At 40.0% G+C, this 22839-nt stretch overlaps 1 protein-coding gene across 2 annotated transcripts in view; it reads left to right on the top strand.

Annotated features, from left to right (window-relative positions):
- The window catches only part of PTPRB (protein tyrosine phosphatase receptor type B), a 126861-nt gene that overhangs the window by 74277 nt on the left and 29745 nt on the right, over window positions 1-22839 (top strand). For both annotated transcript variants that reach the window (XM_081310312.1, XM_081310313.1), the window contains 7 exons: window positions 1097-1360; window positions 2786-3049; window positions 3726-4007; window positions 10077-10355; window positions 10903-11052; window positions 13716-13959; window positions 21783-21889. In XM_081310312.1, coding sequence (XP_081166438.1) covers window positions 1097-1360; window positions 2786-3049; window positions 3726-4007; window positions 10077-10355; window positions 10903-11052; window positions 13716-13959; window positions 21783-21889 — 1590 coding nt within the window. The remainder of the gene's footprint in view (window positions 1-1096; window positions 1361-2785; window positions 3050-3725; window positions 4008-10076; window positions 10356-10902; window positions 11053-13715; window positions 13960-21782; window positions 21890-22839) is intronic.

The following is a 22839-nucleotide window of genomic DNA, read 5'->3' as shown; positions in this document are numbered from 1 at the left end:
GACCACCTTACCATCAAGTGCCACTGAAGGCCAAAGGTGTGGCAGAGTCCCAATATAAACCATTTTTTAAAAGTGGCTTTGACTTTTCCTGTTGTTTTTCTTTCCCATATTCCTAAGACTGATTTCTCTTTCCATTTGTTTTCCCTTTCTTTTCCGTTTTCTTCTCCCTTCCTCTCAATAACCACATCTTAGCCTTTGTGGAGACTCAAAGACAGTCCTTTGATCTTTAATCTAGTTCTCAGTGTTAGAAAAACATTTAGTCAGCCACATCAGATTATTTTAATTCTCAAAAATGTCTGTGAAGATAATTTCCCATTTCAGTTTTGTTTTGGTTGTTCTCTTGTGGCTTTGGTTTTTTTTTTTTTTTTTTTTTAATTAATAGCTTTAGCATCAGTAATTCAGACTTCAGGTTTCTTTGCTTTAGGCCTCCATGAAGTCAGTTATTTTGTGGTTATTTAGTAGTATTTATTGGTGGAAATGATAAAGGAGGGGGTATCACCTTAGAAGGCCTCACAAATGCCGAGCCCACCACTTGTCCAGGGGAACATGACTGGGATGTGTTTGACCTCATACCCACAGGGAACAAGCTGCTTCTCAGCCACCATGTCTTCAGATTCATCCTCATTAAACTTAGGGAAGCTCCACTTCTTTGAGATGTCGGTCTTGTGGTGGCCAGGAAACTTGAACTTGGTGCACTGCATAAGGGCTGGCTCAGTCACATGCTTCTTGTTCTGTAGCCTGGTATGGATAGACATGATGACTTGCCCAATGTGAATCCTGAATGCCATGCCCTGGAACTTCCCAAAGGTACTCCACATACTATCTGGGGCCTTGGTTGGGAACAGTTCAGGATCAAAGACATGAATGTCCACTGGAAAGGGCTATCATCAGGGTCCGTAAGGGCAACCTGTATAAACAGCAGACTGTGTACTCTACTGAGGAGGTTGCTATTCACAGCCATTGTAAGTCAACATATTTTAAAGGCAGATACCACCTGGCTTGGGTTGAGTGCACCCACCCTTTGTTAATCCTGTGTGGACCATGTCAGGGACATGCCAAAATTTAGTCTCATTCTGTCACTTCTTGACTTTTCCAGTCCCAGCAGCTGTCACCAACCTGAGGATCACAGAAAACTCCACTAGACACCTGTCCTTCAGTTGGACCGCCTCAGAGGGGGAGTTCAACTGGTATAACATCTTTCTGTACAACCCGGATCGAACACTTCAGGAGAGAGCCCAACTGGACCCACAAATCCAGAGCTTCTCTTTCCAGAACTTGCTACAAGGCCGAATGTACAAAATGGTGATCGTGACTCACAGTGGGGAGCTGTCTAATGAGTCTTTCATATTTGGCAGAACAGGTAAGACCCAGACCCAAGCAGTAGTAAATAGCAAGAAACTTCTCCCAATGCTCACTGCCTCTTCCTTGATTTGTCCTTAGTTCCCTATTCTATCCAGGTAATAACGTTGTACAATTCTGTGACCTTCAAGCTTTTTGACCCTAAATCAGGCCTTTGATGATAGATAAATAATTTGTGGACTGGTTTTTTTTTTCCCACTGGCTTCTGGTTTACTTATTTATTTATTTATTGCTTCCACTTATTTTCCTCCTAGTGCTTGATGAAAAATGAATATGGCTTCTCTTCTTGCCAGCAAACTGTGCACGAGGGTTGTAATCCAACATGGTTCTATTCAATTCGTGTCCTTCAGCTTCCTACAAAAAACACAAGGCAGAGGGCAGGTCCAGAGAAGGGCAACCACAATTGAACAAGCAATGATTACTTTGATTGGAAACATAGCACTAAATTAAATAAAAACAGGATTCCAAGACCGAGAGGAAAAATGGAGTCTCCTGTTTTTCTAGATAAGGCCCCTGACCTCTGAGAACTCTGCACAAGGGGGAGAAGAGGGGGCAGGGACAGCAGATTTTAAAGGGGAAGGACATAGGAACATCTTAAATTCTTTGAAAGAAGTGAATACTGTTGTGACAGAGACTTGGCAGGACAAGACAATACTTTAAACAAAGAAGGCATCTTAACTGAGCCCCAAAGATGAAAAGAGTCTCCTGAAAAACATATCCCAAAGGCACCCAAGAGTGGGCCACTAAAGGGAATGAAAAAGAGCAGTGGTGAGCTTAGAGGACAAATAGAATTGCCTGCATGTTACCATTTCCAGGGCAACCTGCCCTCTGCACATTGTCCCTTGCTTGCTCATTGATGTTTGAAGCTCCTCCAACAAGGGGCATCATTTTTTACTGACCAAAGAACAACAAAGCTTAAATATGCATGGAGCAGGTGGCAGGTGCCTGACTTATACAATAGTAGAAGTGACAGTTAACATTTCTTTTCTTAAGTGAGGTTGTACCAGTGCAGATTTTGATAACAAAGAGAGTAGAAAAACTAAAGGCAGATGGAGAAGAAGTAAAGAGACTCAGAAAAGGGTTATTGGGTGTTTCCTTCCATTTAGATGGCTCAGAATAGAAGGAGCTAGAACCATTAATGAACATTTTTCTGGAACTTTTATAACCTAAGTGACAAACTACTTGGTTAAGTATTAATAATTCATAAACATTTCATTTTACCTGTTTGTCAGGGTGCATGTGGCAACCATATGGAAAACACCACCTGTGCAGCCCACATGCCCCATAGCATAAGTGACCCAAAACGTAACTAAGAACTGACTCTACAATGTGTTCTTACTCACCTACCTGACCAGCGTAGCTCGTGTTCTTACCTGTGGGCCAAATACTTCTCTTTTATTCACAGTAAACTTTTCTTCTATTTAAGTCCCAGCCCCTGTGAGTCATCTCAAAGGATCCAATCGGAACATGACAGATAGTCTTTGGTTCAGCTGGAGTCCAGCTCCTGGGGACCTCGACTTTTATGAACTGATTCTCTACAATCCCAATGGCACAAAAAAGGAAAACTGGAAAGACAAGGACCTGACAGAGAGGCGTTTTCAGGGTCTTGTCCCTGGAAGGAAGTACACACTGTGTGTGATAACTCACAGTGGAGATCTCAGCAATAAGGTCACAGGGGAGGGCAGAACAGGTAAGAAGCCCAATCACCAATTGCCAAGTGTTGGTGAGAAGCAGCTTCCTAAAACACATTTTAACTATGTCTTTAATGATAAATAAAATCAATGATGTGCCATGTACTAGTTCCTGAAATGCAAAAGGCTCTAGGGTACAATGAATAAGAGATACATTCTTTGGTCAAAAAGAACTAGATCCTTAGCTTTGCACTGCCACTTAATCTCTATGAAGCCAGATGGGTCACTGAGCATTCAGTTTTCATATCTGTAAAATGGAGATAATGATAAAATCATCATTGTGTTGCTATGACCAGTGCTTCCTAAAGTTTTTTTATGTCTTGAGCACACCTAGATAATATCTGTATGCTACCTGGGGTCAATCAACAAGGCGATCTAAAACTGGACATAATTATCTATGAACCTCAGCCATGCCACCCAAAATATGATGGAATCAATACATATTGACACACTTGTAACCTATTCAGGGAATAATCATACTCTATATGACCTTGGTAAGGAAGCTTGATTATGACTATTAAATAAAAGGTAAATAAAACATTTGAGGATATTGTCTTACACATAGTAAATACTATTAATGAAAGCTCCTATGTCATTATCATTATCAGTGATCATATTTGTATGTGTTAATGCACAGATGTGATTATGTGACCTTTCACTTTCTCCTACATACAGCCCCAAGTCCTCCCAGTCTTTTGTCATTTGCTGATGTTGCAAACACATCTTTGGCCATCACCTGGAAGGGACCCCCAGACTGGACAGACTACAATGACTTTGAGCTACAATGGCTCCCCAGAGATGCACTCACTGTCTTCAACCCCTACAGCAACAGAAAATCAGAAGGACGCATTGTGTATGGTCTTCGTCCAGGGAGATCCTATCAATTCAGCGTCAAGACTGTCAGTGGAGATTCCTGGAAAACCTACAGCAAACCAATTTCTGGATCTGTGAGAACAAGTATGACATGTTTTTCTTTTCTTGAATTTCGGAGGGAGTGAGAGGAAGGATATATTCAACATCTTATCCCAAAGGGGCTTGGTTTGAATATAGTTTTTTATTTGAGATTGGTTGGATTTGAATTCAGGTAGAAGTCTCCATACATTTCTTCATTCATTCAACATTGGAATTTAATATGAAGAATTTATTTGTACCCTCATGGAGCTTGGGTAGGAGATATTATAATTGAACAGATAATTATTCTTTGATTATGATAAGGGAAGTAAATGACACTTTATAAAAATGTGTATTAGGGGCATCTGAGCCAATACAGGAGAGTGTCCTAGAAGAAGAAAATCCAAATTGAAATATAAAGAGAGAACAGGATTTATCAGGTGAAAGTGGGGAAAGAAGTGAAGAATATTGCAGATAGGGAGAATAAAATATTGCAAGTCAGGGAGGAGAGGGAAAAGTCTGCTAATAAAAAAGCAGAAAGTAGTTGGCCAGAGAATGAAAGGTGAGCATAAAGAGAATCTGATCATAAAATGTCTTGTGTGCTGTGCTAACAACTTTGAACTTTATTCTGAACCAATTGGAGCCTCTCAGATCTGCAGAGATAGTATTTACACTTTAGCAAGTCACTCAGGGTACATTGCAGAGAACAGATTGAAAGGGGAAAACTAGCAGCAAATAAATCAGTTAATACCCAGTAAATGTAATTTCCTAGATCAATTATTGGTTGTTAAAATATGTAGTTGAAAATCAGAAATTTAAGCAAGAGTTTTTTCATTTATTCAATAAATATTAAAACTATGACAGGTATAACTTGTGCTCAATTTTGTATCAAAGAGCAGTTTGGGATCAGATAATTATGTGTGAAAAAGAACTAAGAGTTCTGGTTCATAGCAAGCTCAGGATGCGTTTTCAGTGGCTTATTTTATTTATTTTATTTTATTTTTTATTTTTTTTATTGGTTGTTCAAAACATTACAGAGCTCTTGACATATCATATTTCATACATTAGATTCAAGTGGGTTATGAACTCCCATTTTTACCCCAAATACAGATTGCAGAATCAGCGGCTTATTTTAGATGGTATCAATTGAATCTGTTAAGCAGAACACCACACCCTGGTTATCAAATCCAGAATAGGACTCAATACTCTTGCCCCTTGCATCTTGGTATTGGAGTCACCAAGTGAAACCCAGTGTAATCAAGCACTGGGTAGAACAAAGTTTTACTCACATAGAGAAGAGAAGAGACCAGACAAGATCAGATTCAACAGCATGTGTCAGCCCCCGGTCAGTGGGTCTCTCCAGATACTGTTGCTGGGCGAGTGGCAAAACACTCCCCTCAGAGGCAGTAGATGTGTTCTGATCCCCTCCTCAGAGGACAGATATAGATAGTCTTGGTGTGGCCTGGGTACTCTGTGATGCAGAACAAAAGAACATATTTTGAGCATGCAAATGGGAAAGAAGTTCTCACACAGAGTGATCAGCCCAGTAGAAGCCATGGGGCTCTTGATCTCTTGTGAGGGAAATGTTCTAGCACAAGGTTCATTTTTACATAGCCAAGTGGGGCAGCCAATGATTGCACACATAAGACCACCTTTCCGAACAGCTTCCTGGCTGCTCAGTTTAAGAGCTCATGCAATGCCAGTAGAGGTAGGACTTGTATGTCACATCTGGATATCCCCATCCTGTATGCTAGAATTTAAGAGCAGTATTTGCTAAATGGGGCATGCTCCAGATGAGAACAACCAGCCCAAAGAGGCACTCAGCTCTGTGTTTTATGAGTAACAAATAAAATCATATATTTATTTATCTAGGATTGTATTAAAATTGGGTAGGGCTGTGGGTAATACAAATCCTAAAATAACAGAAGCTTAAACAAAGTAAAAGTTTATGGTTTATAGTTCTTATATAAAACCATTTCATGAGTTGAGGGTGTGACTCAGAGATAGAACATTTGCCTAGCGTGCACAAGGGGTTCCATCCCCAGTGCCTCAAGAGAAAAAAATCATTCCAGTTCTCACTTTCTCACAAATATGCTCTAGCTATGATGAACAATTTGCAGTTATTATCTTTACTTATTCTTATCTTTGCTCTTCTATAGGTAACTTGTTTTTCTCCTTTGGCTTCTTTCGGGAGGTTATCATTGCTTTTCTGTAGTGTGAAAAATATTCTTACGTGTGTATTTTGGACGTGCATCCTATTTGGTGTTCTCTGAGCTTCCAGGATCTCTGGCTTGGTGTCCAATATTAATTTGTGGCAAATTCTTTTTTTTTTTTTTTAAATAGGAGTCTTTTTTTTTTTAAAGAGAGAGTGAGAGAGGAGAGAGAGAGAGAGAGAGAGAGAGAGAGAGAGAGAGAGAGAGAGAATTTTTTTTAATATTTATTTTTTAGTTCTCGGCGGACACAACATCTTTGCTGGTATGTGGTGCTGAGGATCGAACCCGGGCCGCACGCATGCGAGGCGAGCGCGCTACCGCTTGAGCCACATCCCCAGCCCCTGTGGCAAATTCTTAGTAACTCTTGTTTCTCCTTCTGGTATTCCCATCGTGCCTGTTTTATGCCTTTTATATTTGTTCCATGGTCCTTGAATGTTCTGCTCTGTTTTTTTTCAGTCTTGTTTTTGTTGTTGTTGTTGTTGTCAGAGTTGCAGGTCTCTATTGTAGTTTTGAGGACAGCAGTTTGTCCTGTGTCCTCAAGTTCAGCTACTCTTTCCTCAGCCATGCCCAGTCTACTAATAATTCCATCAAAGTCTTTCTTCATTCTTATTACAGTGTTTTGATCTCTACCATTTCTTTTCGGTTCTTAGAATGTCCACTTTGTATCACCCGTCTTCTCTATTGTGTTGTCTACCTCATCCATTAGAGCTTTATCACATGCATTCTTGTTTTAAATTCCTGGGCACATCATTCCCACATTCCTGTCATATCCTCTTCTGGTTCCAGATGCTTCTTCATTCTTTTCAAACTATGTGTTTTGCCTGTTAATATGCTTTGTACATTTTTTTTATAACCAAACATGATGTACTAGGTAAGAAGAATAGCTGTGATAGGCCTTTAGTGATGTGGCAAGGTGGGGAGGGAGCTTTGCATGGTGACTACATGAGCACATCTTATTCCTTTAGAGAGCTGGTACCTATGGACTGTGTGTGCATCACACAGTCCATAGGTACCATCACACAAGGGGATTTTTCTCCCATTTTCATTGTGGGAACCTGGTTAAGTTCCCAGAGCTTAAACTCACAAACGTGTGGGGGCTCCCACATCTGGGTCATCCTGCGGTTTCTAGCTCTCAAACATACCCACACTCAGCCTCTGGCAATTCTTCTGTTATAGCTCTGATTTTCCTACCTGAACACCAATTCCTAGATTGGTCCTCAGCTCATGAGTGCTTTAGTGAACCCTAACTTCCATATTCACTTTCATATTCACTTCTCTGTCTCTGTAGTGTTTGGGGACAACAGTTTGCCCTGTGTCCTCACTTCTCTTACAGATCCAAGAAGATTTGCTAATTTTGTGTCTGATCAGCTTTTTCAATTTGTTGGGATAGAGTGGCAGCTTCCAAGCTCTATTCATACAGAACCAGAAACCAGAGCAGTGCCCATTTCTTAGTGAAAAGGGATGTGACTTGAGTCTTGGAAGACAGGGAGGATTTAGAGGTCAAGGGGAGAGAGAAGAAATTGAAGGAAAAGGTTAAAGTAGATTCCCATGATATTCTTTCTGCAGATTATCAGAATTATGGATTTGGCAGGATGCCTTGAAAGATTTTCTCCAGTCTGAAGAGAAAGGTATCATTGGGACTCAGCTGTGACTTATTTTGAAGGGAGTTCAGCAGATCAACAAGCAGTTAGTGTTTTGAAAGACACAATTATTGCCTGCCTCAAGACCCAGTTCTTCCTCTATACCAAAAAAAATCTTTGTTAGTTTTTTCTTAAAGTCATCTTCATCTAAATCTTTGTGACTTAGTGACATTTGTAGATCTTGATATGAAACAAGAATTAATTTGGTGTCACACATGATGGATGAGTCAAAGCTGTGGTTGTTTAGCACAAGAATTTCCACAGCAAAATATGTGTCAAGAGAAGGTGTGTTGCATTACAAAGCAGAGTACCAGGTATTACCATTGTAAGGGACTACTTAGTCTACACATAGTTCCTAAAATTCATCTATGTAACGAGTCCTTCATGAGTTGAAAGAATGACCTATTCCACAAGCAACGCCACGGTCACCAGCTATGCATGCGCTCAGAAGCCCATGCTTAGAGAGGCCCTGTACTTGCCTTAATTCTTTGATGTCAATGGCTTAAAATTCTTAATTTTTTAACATTGGGCAATGCATTTTCATTTGGCACTGGACCGTGAAAATTATATAGCTAGTCTTCTCCACAAGATCTTTAAGATATATAAATTAGTTTGGGGAGGTGGGGGAAGGGAAAAGTAAAGAAAGGATGAAATTTTGTAAGAGGGACCATAAAAACCCAACAATAAAGTGGAATTGGTTTTTCCCATTCAGTGTTCACAAGGGCCATCATAACTGCCTTTTGCCTTATTTTTCGGCTCTCTTCCTACAACATACAGTGTTTCTGTGAGCTTATTTGATAGGTTGATCTCACTGATTATTGCCATCTGAGCACTTGTTGTATTTTGTGCTGTGGCCAATAGTTTACCCTTGAAATTTACTCTTTATCAAGGCTTTCAACTCCTGGAGTGAAACAGAGTGGCATAGACCTAGTTTTCAAGTTCTAGTCCCAGAGTCTGAGAGTTCCTGAGAAATTCCTGGAAAAAGAGGATATGCAAGGGGGGGGGGGGGGCGGGGACTTGATCCCATTCTGGCTTAGCATTTATGAGCCCTGAAAGCACTTACAACACAGGACCACAGCTCTTCTGATTTTATGTATTGGGGGTCTGAGAACTTTTCTTGTTTAAATGACTCAGTTACTATAATTAAAATTCATAAACTACTCATCTCAACTGTCCAATTTAGCTTCATAGCATGTAATTAGAGATGGTAGACATGCAGCTAACTGGGGGCGGTCTCAGAGTTTGGTTACTAACTTGAACAGTCTCATAAGAGCTTTGCTTTCAGACTGAATCTTTTACTGATTGCTGTGTCATTCACAATAACAATAGATCAGCTACCATATATTGAGTTGCTACTATGTGTCAGCTACTGTGTTAAGCAGAAGAACACTGGATGGTGATAAACACAGGGGGATAGAACAGCATGACATGGACCTACATGGGAATCCACCACACTTTCAGTGCCTGAAGCTTGTCATGTCAGCAGAGAGGGGCAGGCAAAGAATGGAGGAGAGAGACAGAAGTCAGGGTCTAAGGGATAAAAAAATTGATAATGTCATTTCCTAATTTCATCATTATTAGATCTTACATTTATTAAGTAATTACTATGCCAACCACTGTTCTAGGTGACCAGTCATGTCCACCATTGAGAATCACTATAATAACCACAAGAGGCAGATATTCTTAATTTCCTCATTTTACAGATGGAACATAGGGAGGTAAAGTAATTTGCTCAAGAGTACAGCGCTGGTAAATAGAATTTGTATTCAGGCTGACCAAGTCTCCCTTTTAACCTCAAAACTTCTCTTCCTCGCCTTCTACCTGATTTCTGCCACGTGATTTCCGTGTTTCTGTGTACATTTGTGTTCCCAGTCATGTATTATTTGGTGATTTTCTAATGGGACAGCATTTTAATTTTCAATATTTTTTTCAAAGTGAGGTCTGGCAGGCAAAAATTCTCTTGAAGACCCATAGAATTTTTTTTTCCCTCAGAACACCATCCAAATAAATGATGAAAACTATGTGTTGATGGGCTGGGGTTGTGGCTCAGCGGTACAGTGCTTGCCTAGCATGTGCGAGGCCCTGGGTTTGATCTTCAGCACCATATAAAAATGAATAAATAAAATAGAGGTATTGTGTTCAACTACAACTGAAAAATAAATATTAAAAAGAAAACAAAACCCTATGTGTTGAACTCTCAGAACTAGTTGGACCTAGAGGAGCTGAAAACCAAAATAATCTTCCCCAGTGCTGAAATGCATCTCTTTCCCTGTCTCCTTTAGAGCCAGACAAAATACAAAACCTGCACTGCCGGCCCCAGAACTCGACAGCCATTGCCTGCTCTTGGATTCCTCCCGATTCTGACTTCGATGGGTATAGTATTGAATGCCGCAAAATGGACACCCAAGAAATTGAGTTTTCCCGAAAGCTGGAGAAAGAAAAATCTCTGCTCAACATCATGATGCTGGTACCCCATAAGAGGTACCTGGTGTCCATCAAGGTGCAATCAGCCGGTGTGACCAGCGAGGTGGTTGAAGACAGCACCATCACAATGATAGACCGTAAGTGTCCCTGGAGCTGTGTGTGGGGCCTCCTGTCCCACAGGACAAGGGGCTTTGCACCTTACTCCATCGTATCCAGTCCACTATTCACTTGCACACAATTCCCTTATACATAAACTTGTCACTTGGAGAAGAGGACCCAAAAGGCTCCAGAAAATGGAAACATTTTTCTGGGTAAAATACCCTAACAACAAACAAGTGAAATGATCTTAAAAGTACCTGAATGAGTTAGTATCTAAATACATCACTTTGCCTGATATAGTTAGAGCTATAATGGAGCTTTGAAGCAATTTGATGCTTACAACTTCAGGAAATCCTGCTGAGGAGCTGCCTCTTTCATTATATTTAATTTGCCACTGGAAAATCACTTCCTCTGCCTGCTTGCCTTCAGGAAAGGAGAATTTCTTGACTGCAAGTTTGAAACACACACACACTGTGTCACACGCTGAGTCTGATGTGAGTGAGTGGAGTCCATTTCACTGACTTGGGGAGTTGATGAGAGCAGCATTGTGACCCCTCTTGGTTCCTTCCCCACCTCTTTTTCCAGGTCCTCCTCCTCCACCCCCACATGTTCGTGTGAATGAGAAGGATGTGCTAATTAGCAAATCTTCCATCAACTTTACTGTCAACTGCAGCTGGTTCAGTGACACCAACGGAGCTGTGAAATACTTCACAGTGGTGGTGAGAGAGGCTGATGGTAAGTTAATGTGAGTTAACTAATTCTACTGTTAGATGGAGAATTGCTTTCTCAAAGGTCATGTGGGGGCTCCTTCCATCACAAGTTTTTTAAGAGTAGAAAAGTTAATTTTGATATCATTCTGCTCTGTCTCTACTGGATACAGGGAGTTGTAACAAAAAAAAAAAACTGCTCCAAAACTCTTGTGGCAATAAAGCCAATTACCTTTGGGCCTAGTGATTAAATAAGAAGATAATAATCATAACCATAACCATCATTAATTGAGCCCTTACTATTTACCAGGCACTATTGGAGGTGCGTGGTGTGTATCAACACACTCAGTCCTCTCACAACTTATCAATCTTGATTGTTACTCTTTTGATCTACCATTAAATAGCAATGTGCCTCAATTCTTTGCCCTTCTCTGTCTCAAATACCACAACCAACTATATACTCCCAAGTCACCCACCAACTCACAAAAATATCCAAAAGCTTGAAAGAGGCAAAAGGTGTTCATGAGAAGCATTCCTTCTTTACTGAATTTAGAATGGTATGACTCATTCTCTAGTTTCCTGAATTATTCAGTGGCTACCTAATTCCTAAAGTCAGGATAAATACTAGGTAAAAGTTATCACAACATTCCATATAACCACTGAGTGTGGCCACAGCTTATTATATCAGCATTTGTCAAACTACAGGTAGAAGAGTTATATTGGGGGTATGTATTTGCTATTGAGGTCCAATGTGTTATTTCTCCAAAAGAGATGCTTGTGCCTAGAATGATATTAATATATATTACTTCCATAATATTTTTTCAAAAGTGTTTAAGGTGTTGCACATGAATTTCTTAAGACTGTCAGGGGACAATTTTGACCCATTTGTAGGTAAGGAGAGAACTTTAAACCTAACAAACACTGGAGCAATTTCTAGGCTAAATGGTATTTTGGTCTCACTGGGTCCCTAACAGTCTGTGTGCTTTTACATTTAATTTAATTGTACTAAAGTTGGTTATGCATAATTGATTAAATAATTTCAAGGGTCAGTAGTGCATCCCAAATTTTCTCACACCTCATAATTGAAGATGAATTTGTGAACTGTGGAAAGACTTAAAATTTAATTAGGCTGCAGTGAAGATAAAGTTTTACTACATGAATATAAGAAGGTGACCAAAAAGAAGTCACACTAACAGCAGCTTTGGGTTCTGCAGCCAGATAGATGGGTTTCCATTACTGGTGTCCATGGAGATGGGTTGTGATCCCTTGTGATCCTTAAAATAATAGTTCATCTCCTGTAAATGTCACACATAGCATATATGCTCATTCTAAAAGCAACATTCCTTTTCAACTGTTGCCAACAAAATATTTCCTTTATAGGAAAGGAAAATTAGTGACAAAAGAACTAATCAAATGCAAGCAGTCATCTGTCACATGGGTCTTGGATTTGCTTGTCTGCAGGGAGCTCTGCCAGCTGGAGGGGTATGAAAGAGGGAATTTGGGAAAGAAGGGAAACCAAAGAACATTTTGAAAGGTGACTTCAGGATTTAGGAAGGGGGACATGGGAACTTAGGAAAGTGAAAATAGAATTAAAGAAAAACCCATAAAAGTCTCTACTTGGAACTTTGATAAATGGGACTTGGGAATGTGATGTTGGGAGGACCTCAGTTCTTGGGATTAATCTCTCTCAATCCCTTCCTTCTCCTCTACCAATCAATCTGCATCCTCAGACAGAGCATTAGTAGAAAACTGATAACCAAAAATAATAATAATGATAATGACATTTCCAAGATATACTCATTGTGAGCAAATTTTATTAAATAAGAATACAGGATTATGAACCCCACAGTACCACACCTTGAAGTTCATTGTAAATGATATCTAATCTCTATAATATTTATCTTCCTAATTATGCTTTTCTACCGCCAACATCAAAATTAGTTGACAGTGCCAAAACACACAGCAGGCTGGGTGGACAAGGGAGGAGTTCTGGGAAGTGCTCTGCGTGACGGACCAAGTTTGAGCCAGGACTAAATTGTACCCAAGATAACAGAGAGCCACACAGAGCAATTATCAGACTGGGAATGGCATGTGGAGTGTTCCTTGTGGGACAACTGCTCTGGCCAGGGCCATGATTTCTCTTATCTGTTCTCTATTTCCCAGGTCATAGGGGTTTCCTTATTAGCTCAACTGCAGTGGTTATTGGCAAGGTAGAGAGTTTGTGGAGCCGGTCTACTCTCTCAATGGGGAATTAATTGTCCAGCTTTCTGGAATTACTGGGTACATTCTCATTTTTTTAACCCACATTTTTTGTTGCTGCATTATAGTTGTACATACTTATGGGATTTTGTAGTTACACATTAGTACATGCACACAATACACAATATAACAATATAATTTGGCTAATATTACTCCCAAGCACTTCCCTTTGGGACTAACTATCATTTGATGCAATGACCTAATCTCATTTTATTTTCCTAGAAAAGTGATGATATACACGTGTGTGCATATTATGTATACAAAATTTCTTTTAGAAAAAAGTGAATTAAAATTAATTTCATCAAAAGACTTTCACAGCGATACTCTGGGATGACCAGAGATAATGGATGAGGAGGCAGCCTTAGAAACCTAGCTAGAAATCACTCAAGCCACAAGAAAAGCAAGTCCTTAACTGTGGGTTTTCTCCTCCAGGCAGCGATGAGATGAAGCCAGAACAACAGCACCCTCTCCCTTCCTACCTGGAATACAGGCACAATGCCTCCATTCGAGTGTATCAAACCAATTATTTTGCCAGCAAATGTGCCGAAAGTCCTGACAGCAACTCCAAGAGTTTTAACATTAAGCTTGGAGCAGAGATGGATAGCCTAGGTGGAAAATGCGATCCTACTCAGCAAAAATTCTGTGATGGACCACTGAAGCCACACACTTCCTACAGGTTAGATGCATTACCATTGTTTTGCTAGAAAGGATATGCTACATTACAGGATGCTCAGCTATCTGAGAATCTGCTGGATGTGAGCTTCTGAGATTAATAGTCTATGTTACAACAATACTCTACATTTTGCTGGGTAATTTATAAAAGTTGGTTTTCTGCCTCCATTCTCAGGTAATGTGTAAAAAGAGCTTTCAGCATTCTGCAAAAGTCACAATTTGTTATGTGAAAAACTGAAGACTTTTAATAGACTGGTTTTTTTCTCCTACAAATTCTTTAATATGAGTCAAATAATTTATGACCTTCCCTCTTGTGAAAATATTCAAATAGACTGAGTTTAAGGAGACTTGAACAATATGAGTTTATATCTTCTGCTCTTAACGAGAACTGGAATTATTTAATTTACCTTCTGAGGCATGTAAAGATGAAGATGTTTTGTGGTTCAGCAGAACTCTGAAGGGAAAGAGTCCCTGAATGAGTTGGGGACACCCTTTCTTTCCTCTGAGATGGCAGGCGAAAAACAGCAGCCATTTGGCCTTAGCCCCAGAAAGCACACTGCCATTTGTAGGCCCTTGCAGCCCTAGAAATTGTCTGTGCTCTTGTTGTGCACTGTGTTTCCAGAAAGTAAGTAGAAGCAGAAACGTAACATCCCAATCAGCATCCTCAAGGGAAATGGAGCCTAGACTATAGACTTGGATACAAGTCCATAGGCATCCAAAATTATTACTTCCGTAGAGGATGTACCCTTTCTGCTGGGTGTTAACAGAACTGATACCCAGACAATATGGCAGCCACTTAGGTTCTGCTTGGGCCAGTTCCTGTTCTGGTTGGTGAGTGCTAAGGTCTTATTGACTTGTAAATATTTTGAATATCATTCCTAAGTCTCAGTAGAAAGATCTTTTCTGACATTTCCAAACGGAGACTCAAACATAACATCACACCTAAGAGTTCTTAGTCCCTCCACATCAACAAATGCAGGAAAATGTGTGTAGTTATCTTTGCCCAGCACTCACCACAAGCTTGCTATTACCTCCCAGGCAAGGTCAGCACTTCCAGAGTAAACATGCACAAACTTATTATTGTTACTTACTTTAAGACATATGAGCCTACTTGAAGGAGAGATCATCCTAGGGCAAAGAAGAAACATAGGTGAGATCAGACACTGGGATCCTTTAGTTCCTCTAATTAAAATATGCCTCAGGTCCCTGGCTTCTTGGGTTCAAGGAAACCTGAGCAAGTCTCCCAAGAACACTTCAGAGGTGGAAAATTGAGGCTGTTTTTGTTTGTTTGCTTATGATGGGAAAGGAGAAGATGACTCCTTACATTAGTCTCCCTTTATTCAAGGAAGATATGTTCCAAGACCTTTAGTGGATGCCTGAAACCGCAGTAGTACTGAATGCTTTAATTTAATGCCTTTTCCATTTTGACTAAATAATTATCACTCATGTGGCATAACTTTTGTAATTTGAATTGTGTCAACAAAACTAGTACGAATGTCTTTTTCCCTCTTCACAATTTCATGGGTCAAAGATTCTTTCTTATAGACCTTAGCAACCTCAACCATATGATTTTTTTTTCTTTATTTCAGGCTGGGGTTGTAGCTCAGTAGTAGAGCGCTTGCCTTGCACACGTGAGCCCCTGGGTTCCATCCCCAGCACCACATAAAAATAAATAAATAAAATTAAAGATAGGGCTGGGGATGTGGCTCAAGCAGTAGCGCGCTCGCCTGGCATGTGTGCGACCCGGGTTCAATCCTCAGCACCACATACAAAAAAAGATGTTGTGTCCGCCGAAAACTAAAAAATAAATATTAAAAAAATTCTCTCTCTCTCTCTCTCTCTCTCTCTCTCTCTCTCTCTCTCCCCCCCCTCCCTCCCCTCTCTCTTTAAAATAAATAAATAAAGATATTGTGTCCATCTACAACTAAAAAATATTTTTTTAAAAAAGAACTTTCACATTATATACCTAAAGGAAGCACTTTGAAGCATCTCTTTGGCATATCTAAATTGCCAGCTTTATTACTTTTGTACTTTGGGGCTATTATTAAATAAAATAAGGGTTACTTGAACATAAGCATTGCAAGACCTTGACAGTCAATCTGATAACAAGATAGCTATTAAATGATTAACAGGTGGGTAAGCATACACAGTGTGCAAATGCTAAACACAGGGATGATTCACCTCCTGGACAGTAGTGAACAGAACAACGTGAGATTGCATTACACAACTCAGAGAAGTGTGCAATTTAAAACTTCTGAATTGCTTATTTCTGGAATTTTCCATTTAATATTTTGGGATGGCAATTGACTGTAGATAATTGAAACTACAGAAAGTCAAACTGTATAAGGGAGGACAACTGTACCACATTTCATAGAGAAAGCCAGTGAGAAGTTGGAGACAATTTGTGTCTTCAGCGGGCCCATCCCCCTGCACCCTGCTTAATTATCCACAGTAGCTGTGGAAGTCTGTGTAAGAGCCCCTACATTTGAGCCCCAGCTCTGCTACGTTGAAGCTATGTAACCTTGTAAGCAGCATTTCAGCTCTTGAATCCTCACTTTCCTCATTTGTCCTTCTACATTAAGATCATACTGTGGTTCCTATTCACTTACAGTAGCTCGTCTCCTACCATTTGCCCCAAGTACACCAGCCCACTTTCTACTCCTCATTCCTCCCAATTCCCTGAACTCTCCTATACCTCTGAACCCATGCATGTTCTTTTCACTCTTTGGGATGCTTTCTACTCTTCTCTGGTTTAACAGTCAGCTCAACCTTCAACCACCCCATACCATCCCTGTCAACTCCTGGCTGGGCAACTGAGTGCTTCCTCAGCTCCATTGCCATAGTACCCTGTCCCTGTATCCCTCTAATCCTGCATTTACCTGTGGCTTTTAACCCTTTACCAACAAATCACCCTCCCTCTTCACTAGGCTGTGAGAGTTCACAGTCTAATAGGGGAGAGAGAAGTGCCATTGGTTACAGAACACTGTGTCAAGTACTTGGCACAAAAGAGGTACTCCTGAAATGTTTCTGAACAAATAAGGGAATGAGCCAGACAGCCTGTGAATGTTAACCATCCTTATTATAGCTTAATCAACTCATGGTGCACATATTTATCTTCTAGATGTCAACTTTCCTATATTTCTCCAATGTGTGTTTGGTTCATTCCTGCTAAAGGCATGCCAGGCAGGTACTTCTAGATAAGAGGGGGCATAACCTTCCAAAATATATGGGAGAACTGCAAACTAAGCAACCTCTTGTGTGGTGGCTGCAGGTCGTGCCTCAGTGCAGTAAGAATTCTGCCTGTCTCAAGGTGATAATCACCACAGTGACCCTCCCGCTGTCAGTCATCTCCTCCCTGCCCCTCAACACAAAGGGAATAAGTAAATGGGGAAAAAAACATGAAAAATAAATATCAGCAATGAAAATAAATGGGAAATGTGAGGTGTAGGTGATATGCAAGTTTATTATGTCAGTGAATATAATATGTTCCCACTCAGTGCTGAATTCCTGTTACCGTATGGATTATTATTGGCACGTTCCTTCTGGAAAGAGAAAGGGCACATCATTAGGGTGAGAGACAGTTTGGAGGCTATGAAAGTGCTGATCTGGTTTTGTTTTTATTCTAAATGGCATAGCAGTCTAACCACAGTCAGGTCGTCAGCTTCTCCTGACCTCGTTTTCCTCAAATGTAGGAAATCAAACCATGTGATGGCTAACTTTCTGCTATAGAATTCTGATTCTGGATACATTCAAGTTTATACCTGTTCGTTAAAATAATATCTCATTCATATTGTGATATTTTTCATGCTAAAGACTTATTCAATGAGTGTTTTATTACATCTTTCCTGGAAGGTGGTTGACCAGGTGTTGGGGTGATAGAAAGATAAGTAGATGAGGTCCCTGCTTTCAAGGAGACATATCTATAAAATACAGGCAGAAATGTTGAAGGGCATCAGAAGGATATAGCTAAATAAATGCTGTGAATGTTCAGAAGACTTCTTTGAGGATGTATCACTTTAGCTGGGTACTAAAAAGGATGAAAGGACTTAGAAATACGGAGACAGGAACAGTTTGGAGAGTCAATGTGGAGAGAACAGTGGGAGTCAAAGCTTGAAGGCAGAATTACACAGATTGTTTAGAGAAGGACAAGGAGTCCAGTTTCAAGCAAGGGGTTCATAAAGAGGTAGAAGGAAAGACTGAGAAATAGGATGTGACAGGATTGTGGGTGGGTGCTAAGTGCGGGGCTAGGGAATGTGGTTGTGGCGTCTGTGTTTACAAAGAGTTGTAAGAGCAGAGTTCCTGATGACCACTCATTTTAAGCCAAGCATCTGCTAGGCCGCTGTCTCGTTCCTGTGTTCCCAAAGGTCCCTGCATCTGTTTCGTAATTTTTTTTTTTTTTTTAGATACTGGTGATTCTTAGAATTTTAGAGCAGAACACAAAGTTGTTATATCCAAAGCTTTTATTTTATAAATGAAGGGACTGAGATAAACAGAACTTTGGAGACCATTTACTTAATCAGCAACAGAGCAAAAGCTGTTCAGATTCTCTGGTTGTTGGCCCAGCCCCTTCTTGGCATTCCTCCAATAGAAGTCACTGTTTTTAACCAAAAATCACATCAAGAGGAAGTAGGAGAGAAAGGTCCACACTAGGAGGTAGAAATGGAGTTTAGTTTTCTTTCACCAGTTTTCTCTGTGATCTTGGACAAAAAGACATGGATTCAAGTTCCAAACCTCTGAAGTAATATAATAAACTTCCTTGTTATGTTGAAGAAGTTTGGAGATGAATAGAACCGTGTTTGTTAAAATCCTTCCACATTTATAAATGCCTATACCAACATAAGAAACTCTTATCTTCAGAAACACTCTTTTCGATTTCCGAATGTATAATAAATTAGCAACACACACATACTCCTCACCTTCTTGTTTAACACATAGTGATTACTTGTTACCCTTTGTAGACCTCTCCCAATGTACTTCCAGGGTCTTTTAGAGCTGGAAACTAGAGATGTAGTTGATCAATGCCATCTCCATGTTCATTTCACATTCGGACCTGGGCTTGAGTTAGGAGGAGGAGCTGAAGGGTCAGAACTATTTGCCCTGCACTGTGCCTGCTTCAGCGTTTCCACAGGGCATGACCCGATAAGTTCGGATTAAACAAGTAGGGTTTTTTTCTTAAAGGAGAAAAGAGTCTTCCATTTACTTTCACTGGGTTTAAATGAAGAGTAGTAAGTCTTCCTATGTAGAACAAGCCTAATGTTCTTATCAGTAAATCTTCAAAGGAATCTTCAGTAAATCTTATCAGGGGATCTTTTAAGATAGAAGGAACTCAAGTCATCCCAACAAGTCTTTAACTTAATGCAGAGATACCCTCCTACAGCTTCCCTGGGAATTCGTTCTACTCCCACGTATGCTTAAATCTGCACCAACAACTGGGAGCTCACTACCTATGAAGTAGCTCATGCTCTAGATGTTAGAAAATGATTTTATGTTCCTGAATTCTTCCTCCCTATGACTTCAGCCTACTGAGCCTAGTTCTACCTTTAAGAAGAAAAATCAATAACTTCCCTTTCCTCTTTCACGTGTCAGCTTTCCTTAAATCTGAAGCCAACTCTCATCTTCCTCTAAGTCTTCTCTATCATCATCCTAGTCAATCACCTCTAATGATTTCTGATTCTTCCTAACCTATGTTCCCAGACACTGAGTGTCACACTCCAGACTAGGCCTGATTCGTGCCAAAAGCATGATACATTGGTCCTATAGTGGGGATCATAGGCTTTACATTCAAACAGAGCTTATAAATCTGATTTAGTAGATTTATCTTGCTTGTTGAATTTTGGACCAGCTGATTGGCAGTTACTATCTCATGTGGATGGATGGACAGCCACCTCATCAGTTCTCTTGTTCAAATGACTGGAATAACTCTATCCGCTAGAGAGCTCTAAATCAATGCCTCACCAAGCAAAGCTCATCATCTTTCTCCAGTATAGCTCCCAGTTTTATCAATGGTGCCATTGTTCTCCTGAATGACTTGAGCTCAAGGCTTTTTTTCACCTTTGAGTCTTCCCTTCTTATTTTAGCCTAAGCCTCATCTAGTCTCCCTCAGTGCCTTCATAGTCTTATTTCCGTTCTCACTGCCATTGCTCCAGGTCAGGGCCCCATATCCTTGACCTGGATTGTTGCAGCAGTCTCTTAGCTGGGCTTTCTGCTCTAGTCACCACACCTCATTCAACCCAATAGTTTTCTCCAAGTTCCAGTGCTCCTCGTTTGCAATTTAATATGTGCTTTCATCTCTTACTATTTGCCCTATTTGTTTATAGTCTGTTTTTCAAGGCTGGTTGGTCGGTTGTTGTGCAGTACTGGGGATTGAATCCAGGGGCCCTCTACCACTGAGCTACATCCCCAATCCTTTCTTTTTATTTTTTATTTTGAGACAGGGTCTTGCTGAGTTGCCAAACCTGGCCTTGAACTTGAGATCTTCCTGCCTCTATCCTCCAAGTTACTAGGATAACAGGCATGTACTCCTAAGCCCAGCTCTATTTTTCAAGTTTTAAAGACTAGTGCATCTCTTTGTAACTACAGCAAACAGATATAAAGAAGGCCTTTAATAAACATTTCATCTTAAGAACAATAACAATGAAATGAAAATATTTTTTAATAAAAGGCACTTTAGAAAAACACTAGTGCCAAAAAGATGGGGAAGTATCTAGGTTAAAATAACAATAACAGCAGCAGTAATAATATTGACATTTGAGCCACTTGCCATCTCTAATAGGCATTTTAGAATTCTGCTCCCAAAACTAAACTCTTTCTGGATCTTCTCACACTCCTCAATTTACAACTCTATAATAGTCTTCCCTCATGTTGGTAAATATTCCCTCCACTCTTCCGGTTGCTCCCCTGTAAGAACATGTGGGATCATCCTTGATTCCACCTTTCTTTCATACTCCACATCTATCAGCAAAACTTTCAGCTCTTTCTTTGACATATCACCACTTCTCACCATCTTCACCTCTACCACCCTGGTCCAGGCTACTATTTCCCATCCGGATTATTACAATACCCTTCCAACTAGTTTTCCTTCTTTTCTTTTGCCCAGCTATCCATTCTTCATGCTCCTGCTGAACACCATCCAGTAGCTTCACATGTCACTTAGAACCAAAGCTGAAGTCTTCACCATAGCCTCCTGGGTCTTGCATAGTTTGGTCCATCCACCTCTCTGACCACTCACTCACTGGACTTCAGCCATGCTAGTCTTTCACTGCTTCTCAGAAGTCCCAGGCATGTTCCAACCTCAGAGCCTTATACTTCCAGTTCCCACTGTCTGGAATGTGGGCCTGCCCTCCCCCACCACCCACACACTCTTTCCTCAGATTTCTGTGAAAATATCTTCTTATAATGAAGACCTTCACTAACCATACCAAGTAAATCAGTCCTATAGTCTCCATTCCTATTGCTTTACATCTTCCTTAAGCCGCTCTTTTCTTTTTCAAATCACACATTACCATCTGCCATATTATGTTTGTGGATTTATTGTCTGACCTTCTCTATGAGAATGTAGCCTCTGGAGTGGTAGGGACTTTGTTTTGTTCCTTTGCAGTATCCCTAGCTCCTAGAACAGGAACTAGCATACAGCAGGAGCTCAATAAGTATTTGATGACTACCTCAATGAATGAATGCATGAACCCGGGTTTATCTAATTCCATAATTTATATTCACCCTCCATATGCAATGACTAGATGCCTACCCTGTTTCTCCTTGTACACATTTTTCAATCAGTTCTGTTAATTTGCACTTAATAAATCTTGAGTAAATCTGATTTCTTTTCAGAATCAGCATTCGGGCTTTTACTCAGCTGTTTGATGAAGACCTGAAAGAATTCACAAAGCCACTCTATTCTGACACATTTTTCTCTTTGCCTATCACCACTGAGTCAGGTAAGGCTAACCTTTCCATCCACCACTATGTTCTGCCAGCCACTGTGCCACCTGAAAGAGCCTGTAGGGGGAGATCTAGTGACTTTCCTGATTGGTAGGAGGAACATTATTTTCTTTTCTTTTTTTTAATATTTATTTATTTTTTGTTTTCGGCGGACACAACATCTTTGTTGGTATGTGGTGCTGAGGATCGAACCCGGGCCGCACGCATGCCAGGCGAGCGCTACCGCTTGAGCCACATCCCCAGCCCCGAGGAACATTATTTTTACATGGAACTTTATCTTTGATGATCATAAGCTGATGTGGATTAGGGAGATTTCACAACTTCTGTGGGAGACCAACCTAGATAAGAAGATGCAGTACAAGATTTTTTTTCTATTAGGGTTAGAAGAAATTGTTTTTTTTTTTAAAAAAAAAAAACAGCAATTGAAAAACATTAAAATAAAGATCTAGCCCAGGCCAAAATGTAAATTGGTATGAAAGGCTTTCTGTTATGATTAGAAATGTACATATGCACATAACAGTCAACCCTCTGAATTCATTGTGTATTGCAAATATTTTGGGAAAAAGTTGTGTCTGTACTCAACATGTACAGAGATTTTCTTATCATTATTCCCTAAACAGTATAGTATAGAAACTATTCACAAAGCATTTATATTTTTACATATTGTAGAAATCTGGAGATGACTGAATGCACAGAGAGGAAGTGCACAGGTTATACACTACATAATTTTATATAAAGGACTTGACCAACCATGAATTTTGATATCCTGACAGAAATGGCTCAGAACGAATCACCCTCAAAAACTGAGGAACACCTAGACATAGGAAAAAAGACTAGATAAAAAACAAAAAAGTATTAATGACAAGTATCTCAAAGTAGTAGTGTTATAGGTGATTTTTCTCCATTTGCTTCTTACATGTTATTTCTTTCACTATTTAAAAATGTT

This window comes from Spermophilus citellus, assembly GCF_964194105.1.
Source record: "Spermophilus citellus genome assembly, chromosome: 10".
In the NCBI taxonomy this organism is placed as follows: Eukaryota; Metazoa; Chordata; class Mammalia; order Rodentia; family Sciuridae; genus Spermophilus; species Spermophilus citellus.
The sequence above is the reverse complement of the archived record's forward strand: the minus strand, read 5'-3'. Positions and strand labels throughout refer to the sequence as shown.